This window comes from Bemisia tabaci, chromosome 3 (genome assembly GCF_918797505.1).
Source record: "Bemisia tabaci chromosome 3, PGI_BMITA_v3".
In the NCBI taxonomy this organism is placed as follows: Eukaryota; Metazoa; Arthropoda; class Insecta; order Hemiptera; family Aleyrodidae; genus Bemisia; species Bemisia tabaci.
The window spans coordinates 34,643,578-34,656,448 of record NC_092795.1 but is presented as its reverse complement, the minus strand read 5'-3'; the positions used below and the strand labels follow the sequence as shown (position 1 = coordinate 34,656,448).

The window sequence follows — 12,871 nt, the reverse complement described above, 5'->3', positions numbered from 1 at the left end:
GAAAGCTCGCTCGAGCTTTTGAGGTTACGTTACGTTGTTTGTTTTGAATAAGATATTGTATTGCCATCTAAAAACTTAACAAACTAGTGAAGTGAAAGAGGAAAAATCAAAAATCAAAATATCCACAAAGTCAAAGGCAAGTTTGCTCACGATGGCTTAATTTTTTTAAACTGACACTAGGTGCCATGAAAGTTCAGACTGTAAAAAGAGTCCTCTTCGTCGGATGAAGATGTTACCCTTGGAGCGAATTCTTTTTAGATGAACAACCTCCCTTTTCCGTTTCTGCAATGCTCGCCTCATTTCTGGGATGTTCTCTGAAAAGTATGAGGAGAGTCCCGCTCATCCGCAAACTGTACTTTATAGGTGCCTCTATCATTCTACTGACTTGGCTGTTTGTTCGGTACACGCAGGAGACCTTCACTGAAACGTGTCACCACACAGAAGCTTTTCAAGATAATCTGCACAGTTTAGCTTCCAGGTTGGTATGTTTTCAACATAATTTAAGTCAAAAGAATTGTGTCGATACCGTTACATTCAAATGGGGTTGCTAATAAAGGAAGAGCTTGGGGATTGTATGTTAGAGACAAACATCAATCTCTGATGATAGCTCTGAATCAGCACCATTCAACAGAATTATAAAAGGAGTCAGATGGTACCATAGTCTTGAACATACTCAATTTGAAACAGTAGCATGCATTAAATCCGATTTGTAGCAAGGCACTTTAACCTGCAGTGAAATTCAGAAACTGATAGCGGTTGACGTAAGAGTCGTATAGACAGCATGTTTGAAATGCATTAAAATTGTACACAAACATTCGACTAGCAGGGAAGAAGGGTCATCATTTTTTAAAACAGTGAGAAAATTTGTGGAAAGGCGATGGCAAAAATTTGAAAAGTCACTGAGCTTTGTGTGTCAGTGTGTGACATTGTGAAGTAAACTTACTTCTTCCATCCATGCAGATTACAAATATAATCATACATTACCTGATCCTCCACGTAATTTAACTTCACATATTCCTCTGCTGTTATAAAATCATTGTTTTTAGGGTGCACAACGTCCTAGCAGCACTAAAACTTACCCACTTCCTCTGCTACGGATCTCTGTGGGGCCAAATACGGCTCTCTCGTTCGCTTCCCTGGGAGTCAAACGTTGAGTTCTGTGTCTTCAATGAAGAGTTGATCACAAAGGATGAAGTTTATTTGCAGAGAGTCTTCAAGCAACACCAACTGCTACTCTCTTATGACTCAAGTGAAGGACTTTATTCCATCATGGATCCCAAAATTGGAGGAGCTCTTGTGGAACTAGTTGTCTTTGAAGAAAATCCCCAGGTACCTGTGGAAATTTATTTAACCATTTTTCATCAAGACTCCTTATGCAGAGTGACAAATGAGTTGTCAGTACAATGAATTGGATCAGAGCTCATATCATATAACTACCAAACCACGTATCTCGGTTTGCGATGTCGCAGACTTCCTGTTATACTTAATTTTTTAAATGAAAAACTACTCAACGTCCAGTCTTGAAAATTTCTATGATTTTTCCTCTTCGTGCGGAGAAAATTCTGTGAAAATTTCAAGGAATTATATTGATTTGGTCTACTTCAAAAAAATAAAATGCGAGCGTAGATTTTTAAACACCGCAAACGAGATACGTGGTTTGGTAGTTTCACCGTCGATATATAGGATATCCCAAAACAACTGAATAAAAAAACTATTTCACCAATTTTCAGAGAGGAATGTTACAGTGAAACATTAGCTTTCACACATGACTTTGTAGAGCTTGATAAACCCACTATTTGATGAGTTCTTAGTTCAAAAGTAAACATAAATCAAAGCAGCAACATATATTAAAACGCATTTTTAAAACCCCTGATTAAGAATAGAGCTTACCTTTAAATTGTAAGCAAGCTTTTTAAGTACTGATTAAAAATTTAAAATGTAAGTTTTTAAAAAAAAAATTATAATGCGTAGGAACCTCTTGAAATGAACTGAGTGAAAGAGATGCAGACTTGAGGAATCAAAATGCACTGCCTTCATATCAGGCACCTCATAATGCAACTTTAAGGAGAGAAATAACTCTCTGCTTCGGCAGTTTCCGATACAACTTCTCCATAACTTAGACATTTTCCTCAGACCATCTCAACTGCTGCAAGATGTCTATCAAGTTTGAAGAGGAACTTTTTCCATAGACTTTTTCTTGGTGGCATGGAGTGATTTTGAAGCGGCAGTTTTTTAAAAAGTACCATAAAATAAAATGTATATAATCCCTTTGTGTTTTTTGGAATAGATTGGAATGATGAGGCGAATAGGCTGGAAACGGCGCCTGCTCCCACCAGATTGTGAGGCAATGTCAGCACTCGACTGTTTTCCAACATATCTAGTCTCGTCTCCACTTCCATCAAGAGAATTTGGAGGATATGACTTACCTGTGCCAAGGGAGGGTATTGAAATTCAGAAATACCATTTTCCGCAAAACTGGTGGAAAGAAGTGCTTCCCAAGAACTGCTGAAGTAGATAGTCTCAAGTGGTAATAGTTTTGCAGCGAATACATATTTCTCTGTTCTGACACAACTCCCTGTGTTATTCAGAAAGACTTCAATGCTCCCTTCTTTTTAAAGTCTGATGCATAATTACAAAAAACTCTGAAATGAATGCAGAGATTTGTCCATATTTTGGAAGGTTTGAGAGTTCATAACACCTACCACATTAAATGGGTCAGTTGCGCTGACCACAGAATCGTGTTTTGATGCTTGATTCTTGTAGATAAGCTATAAATAATAAGATCCGTCCAAACTGCAACTTTCTATGTTCAATTTTATCGGAGCTATCGTCCTTTGAAAAGTCGGGTTTTTGACGTCATCCACTGCGGTTATGACACCCTTGGTGTTTTCCACCTTGCTTTTATATGAGTTTCACAGTGAACAACCATTGCCAATGTGCGTCACTCGGACTGATGAAAGCAAGGTGGAAGAGACCAAATGTGTCATTACCGCAGTGAATGACATCAAAAACTCGACTTTTCCAAGGGTGATCACTTGGTCAATATTCAACATAGAAAGTTACTGATTAAACAGATCTTATTGTTTTTAGCTGATCTACAAAAATCCAGCATCAAAACACGATTCGGTGACCAGCACAACTCACCCATTTTGGTCAAAATATCTTCAAAAGTAATCGTCAGCTTTAAGAAGATAAATTTTGTAGGTATTTGTCAAAATAATACTATTATTTCAAAATATGATAACCTGGAGAAATGAGTGCAATCAGTCTGAAAACCGTGCCCTACTTTTGAATTTTTAGGACTTAAGGTTTGCATGTCACCACGCCTTTCTTTGTGTTCATTCCAACTCTTGATTACCTAAGTCCTAATAATGAAGTAGGAATAGTACCTCTTCATGCATATATTTGGTGTTGAACTTTCTAACACGAAATAAAATCTAAGTACCCAGGTACTTAACTAGTCTTTTCTTGAGACTCAAAAAAAGTTGAATGGCTCATGAAAGCTCTCAATTTTTTGGGGTTTGAATACATTACCAGGCTAACTTTTTGTAGTATTTTACCCTCCGCCAGAGTAGAAATCAACCACTCATGATTTTGTTAGATTTATGCACATTAGCAATAAAGCTAGAAAAATGCTCAACTCAGTTTGCAATGTTTCAAATTTTCTAGTCCTTCATAATTTTGCAGCATCTGTGACAGAGGATGACAGTATTTTAAATGTTTTTTATGATTTTAATTGCTTTCTCAAAAATAGGTAAGTACTTCCTCACTTTTAAAAATTTTTGAAATTTTGCAAAAAAAAGAAGACAAACCTGAAGAGAAATTTGAAATGATGCATCGAGCAGCTACACTTTTCTAGTTTCACTATTGTTATGTCTCTTATTTTTTAGTGGTTTAGATTTCATTTTCACAGCTGATCTGCACCCAGCAAAAAGGGGTTGCAAAAACGTTGTCATAACATACCGCTAAAATAAACATTACCGAAATGTTTTAACAACATTGTTTTTGGCAATTACTGGCTGGGTCATTTTATTTCTCTTTTACATACTTAGTTATATTTAAATTTGAATCCGATCTTGATCTCATTTTTAGTAAGAAATCAATAGGAGTTGTAAGGGTTATCATATCAAAAAATCTCAGAATTTGGCCTGTGCCGAATTTCTAGGTACTTAATGTTTCCTTTCTCACATGATTCCTATTGTAGGATTCCTTTTTCAAACTTTTCTGGAGAGGTCTCTCTAAACCTCCTGTAGAGCTTGGAAAATCCCTTAACCCTCCTTTAGAGCTGAGAGAGTCTTACAGATACCCCTTGGATGTCTTTTGGTGCCCCTAGAATACCCTCTCTTCATAAGGTGACCCTTGACCCCCACCTCTTCAACGTTCCTAGTTCCGCCCATGGGTATGGACTGTAGACCTGCCAAATTCATCTGAAAAGGAACTAAATTTACGCATGTAAATATGTAAAGTTGGGGATTAGTATAATTATCCACCTGCCTCTGAATCGTTTTTCTTTTCCCAGATTTTTTTAGATGAAGAATGGTATCCTAGAAATGACACTCACAATGCCAAAAATGTTGGAAAAATGTCAGTTGTGTGTTTGGAGTGGTCTATTTCTCTCTCCCCTCATCTTTGTTTTAAGACTTTCTCTAACTTACGTGTACCTCTAGTCAAAGTCGACCCTTGGTTGAATGGAGAAGCAAATATATGTACGAATAAGTATGTTATGGGAATCAAGGAAGTGATTCTCTTTCTTTTTACCTACAACATTTCAATTTTCTAACTTATGTGCAAAAATGATTGTCTCCCAAAGTGTTTAAGTATCCATGTGTCGGTCTCTTTTTTACCTATTTTGTTCTTTTGTTCACGGTGACTGTTAATCTTTTAGCTTTTTTTTGAAGTAAAGATTTTTATGCTTAAAATCACTTTCGTTGCTAATTTTGTCTATTTTTCTTGAAAAGAGATCTAAATTTCCTTCCTATAAAACAATTGAAGATTTCACTAGCCAATATATCTAATTTAGCTAGATGAATGATAAGATGTTTTATAAGCTGATCATTGTAGAATCATTAGAAGGCAGTCCCCCCAAAAAACATATTCAAAATCTGATAAGTTTTTGCTGAAAAAGAAGTTCTGATCGTGATATGTATGGATTTGACAGTAGAAATGGGATGAAAGAAAAAAAGTATCATGTTTAAATACATAAAATGTATTTGAATAACATTGATTTAGCAACCTTATAACATAAAAAAGCTTAACTGAATAAGTTGACGGCAATAACCCACAGACAGAGTAATAGAAAAATTATCGTAAATAAATCAAAAAAGGGAAACAAAACTGGGTCGCTGAACCTGGGCACAAATCACAAGCTTAAGAATGCAAGGGAAATTTATTTGAGGTGCTGGTGAAGATTAATAAGCACGTTTGGTGTCACACAATATTTTTTTATATTCCTTTTACAGTTTCCATGCAAAATTGAAAAAAAGCTTCCAAATCAATGTCATCATCAAGTGAGCAACTTTAGAGAAGCACTTTTATGCAGAGAGAAATCATTTGTTTATTTGTGAGAGAGAATTGTTTCTGAGAGACCTGAGGCTGAGAAATTTCGTACTTTGGTGGAATCACATTTTAGCTCTTGCGCTCAGATGTTATAAAGCAAGCAATGATGATAAAAAATATAGAAGGGATGACATGACACGTCCCTTATGAAAGATACTGAAAATTAGATGAAAAACTTTTTCAAACGATAATCGGTTGTGTGGTTAGGAAAGGGTGGGCTTTAAATGCAAAAAGTAAGGGAAAAAACTACTGATGCTCAATGCATGCTGAGGTATGAATGATTATTGACAAATTGAACTGAATGATCAATGAATCAAAAATGATTTATCGAAAGACACCCAGATTCCTCAACTTATTTTCTTCTTCAATATTGCAAAAAACCAGAATAGGTTAACTGCAATGATACGCCTTCGATTCTAATTATTCTCAAAATGAAATATTGAACTTTCAGAACTTATACATACCAAATGGATGTTGTAATTGATACTTGTCACATTGGAAAACAGACATACTTCGTTACTTTATAATCAATTATTTATCTATTCAACTGATAAGGTGCTATAACTTGCAAATTAAGAAAATTTTGGCAACGAAATGTAGTAGTAATCGCCAAACAAAATTTACCTAACATAAGCCAGTGCCTAATTTGTGTTCCCCATTCAACAGTTGGTTAGAATGGATAAATGCAGTAACATAATCAAGATTGATAATAATCAAAAGTCTAAGAGAATTACGCTAACTTCACAAAACATTGATTGACATTATGGGTGTACTTCAACAAGAGAGGAGTATTTTTTCAGAGGCATTCGTGCTTTGAACAGTTCACACAAAACAAACTTAGGTGGTGAGGTTTTTAAAAATATGGGTTTGAAACTGGAAGAGGAGAAGCAAATTCCTTGCTGAAGAATTACTTTTGGGAAATGATTACTGTATTTTCTGCTGTTGTTTTGTGTGTTCTATTACTGCAATGGAATTATACGAGTTAATTTTCCTTTTTTTTTTTTTTTTTTTTTTTTACTTTTACTTTACACATTTCCTGTTTCTTTAAGAGAGCTTATCATTTTCAAATTGGCTAACCTCCGATAAAATTTTCTATAATAGATTAATCAATATACCTATCTAAGATTTAAAAAGAAAAAAAATGCACCTAAGGAGAATTCAGATTTCTAGGTACTACATCAAATTCTGATCCTCTGCACTCGGAAAGGAGCGAACAGGTTGAAAAGCCATGGACTGACTCTACAAATTACCTAACAAATAATTTATTAGAGCGATATTATGGTGGATTTTTTTTTTTTTTTTTTATGTTTAAATGTAAAAATGTAGGAAAAGTTACAGAAACTCCTTACGATAAATTGTGCAATTTTTCTTTCTTAAAGTATGTAAATGCTTGTAGAAAACTTGCTATATATGAATACATTTTATTCAAATATATTTTAATCAATTTATGTTCGGGGCATAAAACGAGTTAAGACTAAAAATTGAAAAATTCTCACATCCTGCACAGCTTGGATTTCCAAAAGTGGCGAGCAATACACGCAAGTCTTAAATTGTTCCAATATGAAGACAGATTACCTACGACATGATAATTAAACATCGTTTGTTGGTTTGGCATATGAGCTCTACCATCACACACGATTAAAGCCAAAAACTATCAATGAAGATCATGATTTCATCACAATACACAGAGAATCTAACAGAAAATAGTAAACAATTCCTTCTACGCAAATTAACACATTCTCTATACTTTGGAATAATGAAAATAAGAATAATAACTAATAATAATAAAATATAATAATTACATCACATACATTAAAGCAAATCCGGCCCATAAGAATTCTTCAAGCTAGTGATTAACTAGCTGCAGACGGGCTAGAAGTAGAAGGCCTTTAATTTATAGTTTCCTAGAAGACTGAAATAACAGAAAAATTTTAGATGCCAGAGGTCAATTCTTAATTTAGGAGCATTTGTAGTGCCAAGACAGTTTACATCACGCAGACAAAGTTTCAATACTGTGGTTAAGGGGAATCATTAACAATTTAAAATTAAGTTTTCAAACTATTTGATGATGAGACAGACTTAAAATTCCATATTAACCTATTATGCATATTCTAGCATTACATATTTAGACTTTACCTACCCTTTTTTGGTTAATGAGGGGCCGTAAAGATTATGAAAAGCAAAATAAAGTAGGAGGAAAACCGAAACAGCAAGCAGATTTACTTCGGAAGGATTTTCAAATAATATTTCCTTACAAGCTTTTCTGGACACTCCTTGTATCCTTATTAATATACTGACAGCTTGTTTTCAGATGAAGGGTTTAAAGCAAAATTTTACGTGGCAAGATGTTAAAAAAAAATTATCTTAATTAGAATGGTTCGAAAAATTTAATGAGAAAGTCATTCGAAAATTTTATTCTGAGAAAAAAGTTTTTCATGAAAATTAATGAATGACTTATTTAAAAAAAAAAAATTAAGCATAAACGAAATTTAGGATAGCAACTATTACAATTATACCTACCGATCAAAATCTAAAAAAATTTAGAAGGAGATTCAAAAAAAAAAAAAATTGCACTCACAAATCATTGCCCCACCTTGAGTCAAACTTTCAGTGATCTTAAATATTGTTACATGCAACACAAACTGATCAACAAAAACAATTAGGTAGAACTGATAGTTACAAATTCTTTAGGACAAACTTACACGGAATTCTACAGCTCCTCCCCTCTCCAAATTACAAAGTTAACATTCCCCAAACTAGAAATAATCTTGTAAGTCTTTGCGAAGGCTGCAGGATCATGAAGAGCTATTAAAAAACAAACAGCTGTTTTCTGGATTTATTAAGCTTTCAAATACAAAGGTTCTTCATTTTTTGCTTGGTGAAGGATTGAACTTCAAAGGTTGAAAATAAGTAATTGAAAGTAGATAGACTGTTTCATTGGCAGACAGGACGAAGAGGATAACTTTGACATTCATTAAAACAGGATGAGATTGACTTCTACTTACAGCTAAAATTTCGGTATTTTACATTTATCTTTAAAATCCTCCTTTTTTCTCTTTGTCTCAAAAATCATAATAGAAACATGAACTGTAGAAGTAAGGAAACAATGGATGATCGTTAATCATTTTTTGCAACTTTCATAAGGTTCTCCAGAACTTATGTAACTTGGTTTCTTTTTTCACCCATTTCAATTAGCAAGGATCGCAAAATTGAAAACTTTGCTTCAAATGATGCAGAGTCTTTTACATTTCAGTGAATGAGCAACAAGCGTTTCATAAATCAGAATGAATTGGAGACATACTTAATAATCTGTGAAAGCCCTTGGGAGGTTTTCAAATTATTTGAAAATTTTCGCCTGTATTGCAGATATGTTGGTTTTTTACACAGAACTTCCTTTTTTTTCTAATTGAAAATGGACGTTTAAAAGAAACCTCTGGAAAATAGAAGAAGAAAAAATTGGGGGAGGAGATAACATACTTTCATACTTTTAAGATTGTTTCAATATCAATTACAGCGCCTCTGCTTTTCTGCTGAGCGCATTTTTTTTATCCAAAAAAAAAAAAAAAAAAAGACCAGTCCGATTTATCTAACTTGCTTTGGTTTAACGTGTGAATATGATTGTCATCTCTGCCTAAAAGGAGACTAATTTAGAAGATAGAGTGCACGACAGCTAAAGAGTTCAGTTTTGTGAGAAAGGAGACTACTGCTCTCATTCAGTATGAATTGTTGATATGATTGCAAGTAAAAAGAAGACCGCATGAATGGATGACTTGAATAATACAAATGAACTTGGTCTTTCTAGGAATTACAGTTTTGACACAACTTAAGAGAGGAAAAGGCTGTAATAGGGGGAAAATTGATGAAAGCTTAGAAATATAAATATTATGGATGGTTCATATCATTTTCACTGCCTAGTCTCCATTGACAAAACACAACTTTCTATTGGGTTTATGTCAGAGGCTTGATAGCTGCACGAGACATTAGATTCTCCTAACTAAACAATTTCACATCAGCTTTATTCACAGCCGTTATTACTCTGTCTTCTAAATTGAATGTCTTTGTTCCTGTCTTGACCAGTCACCAGCCTGCAGAGCCCTTTTTGCAACAGAAGAGGAGAGGGATTAAAACTCTGTTTACTGCTCTTCTTGGCCGAGATCTGCCTTTACTTTAGAGAAGTCAAAGTCCTCGCCGGTTCCTCGCTTGAAGATATCCACAACATCCATGCAAGTAGTCTCAAAGTGGGTTGTGGCATCATATGATGATGATATGAAAATCTGCGACTCAGTACCATTATCCGTGGGCTCAAAGTAGTCAGATACATGGATGAACTTTTGGTGAACAGCCCCCAAAAGGTCAAGCGCTGGTTGGATCTCCTTCGAAGGGTCTGCTGTTTCGACAGTGGTTGAGACCATCGCAATGAACCATCCTTCAGCAGCAACTTGGTGCGTGTAACTCACCACAGAGATGTAAATGTCTGAACGGCGGTTCACCTGCACAAAAAAGTAGCACCCAGAATTTTAATTTAGCATTATTTAAAATTAACATGTGTGGAAGAAAGAATTTATTGAAGTCAAATTTTTTTAGAGGCTCTTCAGCAATGAAAAAAGATTCTACTTGTTTACCTTGCTTATTTCATAGAGGAAGTCTCTAATCTGTGTATTCCCCAAAAATTGCTGTGGAATTAGATAATGTTTTTTAAAGTACTTACATGATAACAAATATTGTAGAGCCTGTTTTAAATTATTTGGCCGCTTTGGTTGCAGGCAATTCCCTATCCCTTACATATAACAAAAGTGGAAAAGTAATCTAAAATCGGCTACACCTAGATATTTAACAAGGTGTAGGAAAGGTGCTGGGTTCACACCATTTCATACCATTTATTCTAATTTTTTTTTCTCATCCTAGATATTTACCTATACTAATTTTTTTGTCACAAAAATGATTGAGCTTAGAAATTCTTATCGATAAGGTGTTGACACCTCACAGAAAGGTTCCAGAATCTTTTGTTAGGAGCAAAACTTTAAAGTACTTATGTACAGAGAAAAGACAATTGAATAAAGAAAACTTCCTTCAGTAGGTAACGTCAAAAGGTATGCCAGCAGGGCAGTCACGGTCAGTACCCATCCACATGGAAAAAAGCACACTTTTCGATAAGAGGTAAGTCAATTTCTCAAATAGCTGCACAGCTGGTAATATGCCTCTTGCAATTGTCAAGGAAAGGATTCATTATTGCAAGATTGCAAACCAATTCATTTCCTGTACTTACTTACTTACTTACTTACTTACTTACTGTTGAACTACTGCGGTAATGAGAACATACCTGTTTTTGAGGAATGATTATTTGGGTTGAAAGAGCGTTTTTCGTGTTTGCAACAGGATGGTTTAGAAGACAGATACACCGGATAACTTGCCCAACCTTCTTGACTCTTTCTGGAACATAAGATGGGTCACAGTAGACCTGCTTGCAACGAGCAACTTCGCTTCCTGACCTGACGCCAACCACTTTTCCATTCTCCAGGACAATTTCATCAACAGGCTTGTCCAACATGTACGTGCCACCATAAATTGCACTCAACCTGGCAAAACCTTGCGGGAGCTCACCTAAGCCGTACATGGGATAAAGGTACGGTGACTTTCCGTATCGGGCAAGAGAGTCACTGTAGAGCTTGATACGCCTTATGGTTTTGATTGCAAGGTCATCAAGATAAGCATCGTCTCTGTAGAAAGCTAAAGCGTGGCCAGTGAAGTCCTGTGTATTCTTATCAAGACCAAACTTCTCGTAAAGTTGGAGTGTTGTTGTTGAGTTAATGTCTAGGTCTTTCCATGTGCGAGGATCATCTTCTTTCAAGTCTTGAACAAAGAGCAAGAAATTTCGGAACCTCCTCTTTTCAAACATACCCATGAGGTCTGACGCAAGAGCCTCCTTTTGATCGACAGGTACTTTGGATATCTTGCCGCCTTTGTATACGTAACTACCTTCGACGCACTTAAACTCTAGATAGCGGGTCACTCCAGTGTGGATGAGTAGTTTCACTAACTGTCCATTAGCCATGAGGAACTTTGGGATGAGGTCGACATTCCAGTCTCTGCCTCGACCGTAGGTGGATTCATCTGGGGCAGGGGCTCCGAATTTGGTGAAAAGCTCACTCAATGGAGTCAGAGATGCTGACTCTCCACCATAGTACTTATTTCTATCGATGTGTAGGACTTTCTTGCCGGAGACGGAGAGCATTCCACTGAGAATACACTCCTTGAGCCCGGTGCCCAGGACGATCGCGTCGTATTCTTCATCCATGACTTCCACACAAAATAAACACTAAATCTACGTGGATTTGAAGTTCTTAGCCTAAACTGACCCGACTGTCCGCGAACCTAACTCCGAAAGGGCCTCGCACCTTAAATACGACAACCAAGAGATGAAAATAAGGAACACGACGGGCACGTATGGCTGCACTAAATAGAAAGTGGGAAAGGATACGGGATTTCTTCTTATTTTCTAGAATTTGTCACGGTTTGCTCTGGAGCATTGACACCTGTCATAAACTTGCAGGTTAGAAATTCTCCGATAAATAGCTCGAAGTACCAACTGATATCAAGCCTCTGCCAGTCGATTATGCGACACATATTTTGGATTAATCATAAAAACATACTGGATACGTCAAGTTTACGCATTTCAGAGAGTTAAAATACGAAATTGATGTCATTTTTTAGCCATAGAAGGTTCTGAAGTGTGAAAATTCACATAGCAATCCTATCCATCACAGTACAATTTCGGCCGGTCTATTTGCCACACCTGACGTGTCGAATTAATGGTAAATAATGGAGATGGAGGATAGTCTGCGCATCTGAGTTGCTCTAATTTTTTTTTTTTTTCATAATGCCGCTTAGAAGAAATGGCCTGCTGTAAATTGGTAATTTGGGCCGATCATTAAACCTGAAAGTGTCGACCTTGTCACCAATCTACACTGCTAAGAAATTCAAAACGGGAATATTCGCGCGCAGTGGCCGGGTCTTAAAAAATTGTGTACGGTATCAACCATTTCCCGGTTCACCATGAGCAGGAGAAGGGGGAAGGGGATAGGGCAATACCGATAAGGTGGTTCAAAAGGGAGAAGATGCAATAAGAATGATGTCATTTTAAGTTGAAACGCGGTTTCAATTTCCCTCTCTTGTGATGAAAAACACATTTTTCGGGAATTTGAACAATATTCCTTTCGAATTTGGCTAGTGCCTATTAAGAGGCGAATCTGAAAATTTCAAAGAAAAACGGTCCCTATAGCATTTCTCAAAATTAAGTAAGTAGGTACTGTATCGG

General features: G+C 35.9%; 2 protein-coding genes across 2 annotated transcripts; one reads left to right on the top strand and one right to left on the bottom strand.

Moving 5' to 3' along the window:
* Nucleotides 1-5,315, top strand: LOC109040294 (uncharacterized). Its single transcript, XM_019056185.2, has 3 exons — nt 1-478; nt 1,047-1,329; nt 2,288-5,315. Exons 1-3 carry the CDS (start codon nt 288-290, stop codon nt 2,507-2,509), a joined length of 696 nt encoding a protein of 231 aa, XP_018911730.1. The 5' UTR covers nt 1-287; the 3' UTR covers nt 2,510-5,315.
* A 1,227-nt stretch (nt 5,316-6,542) lies between these two features.
* Nucleotides 6,543-12,123, bottom strand: Gdi (GDP dissociation inhibitor). The gene is made up of 2 exons (XM_019056176.2): nt 10,877-12,123; nt 6,543-10,046 (listed from the first exon to the last, which is right to left on the bottom strand). Exons 1-2 carry the CDS (start codon nt 11,849-11,851, stop codon nt 9,690-9,692), a joined length of 1,332 nt encoding a protein of 443 aa, XP_018911721.1. The 5' UTR covers nt 11,852-12,123; the 3' UTR covers nt 6,543-9,689.
* Between the last annotated feature and the right edge of the window lie 748 nt (nt 12,124-12,871).

Bases quoted from the DNA above. Each gene is read 5' to 3' on its own strand.
- LOC109040294 (XM_019056185.2), top strand. From the start codon at position 288: ATGCTCGCCTCATTTCTGGGATGTTCTCTGAAAAGTATGAGGAGAGTC. The intron at 479-1,046 runs GTTGGTATGTTT...CATTGTTTTTAG, and splicing joins CTGCACAGTTTAGCTTCCAG to GGTGCACAACGTCCTAGCAG. The intron at 1,330-2,287 runs GTACCTGTGGAA...TTTTTGGAATAG, and splicing joins TCTTTGAAGAAAATCCCCAG to ATTGGAATGATGAGGCGAAT.
- Gdi (XM_019056176.2), bottom strand. From the start codon at position 11,851: ATGGATGAAGAATACGACGCGATCGTCCTGGGCACCGGGCTCAAGGAG. The intron at 10,047-10,876 runs GTATGTTCTCAT...TTTTTTGTGCAG, and splicing joins TAATCATTCCTCAAAAACAG to GTGAACCGCCGTTCAGACAT.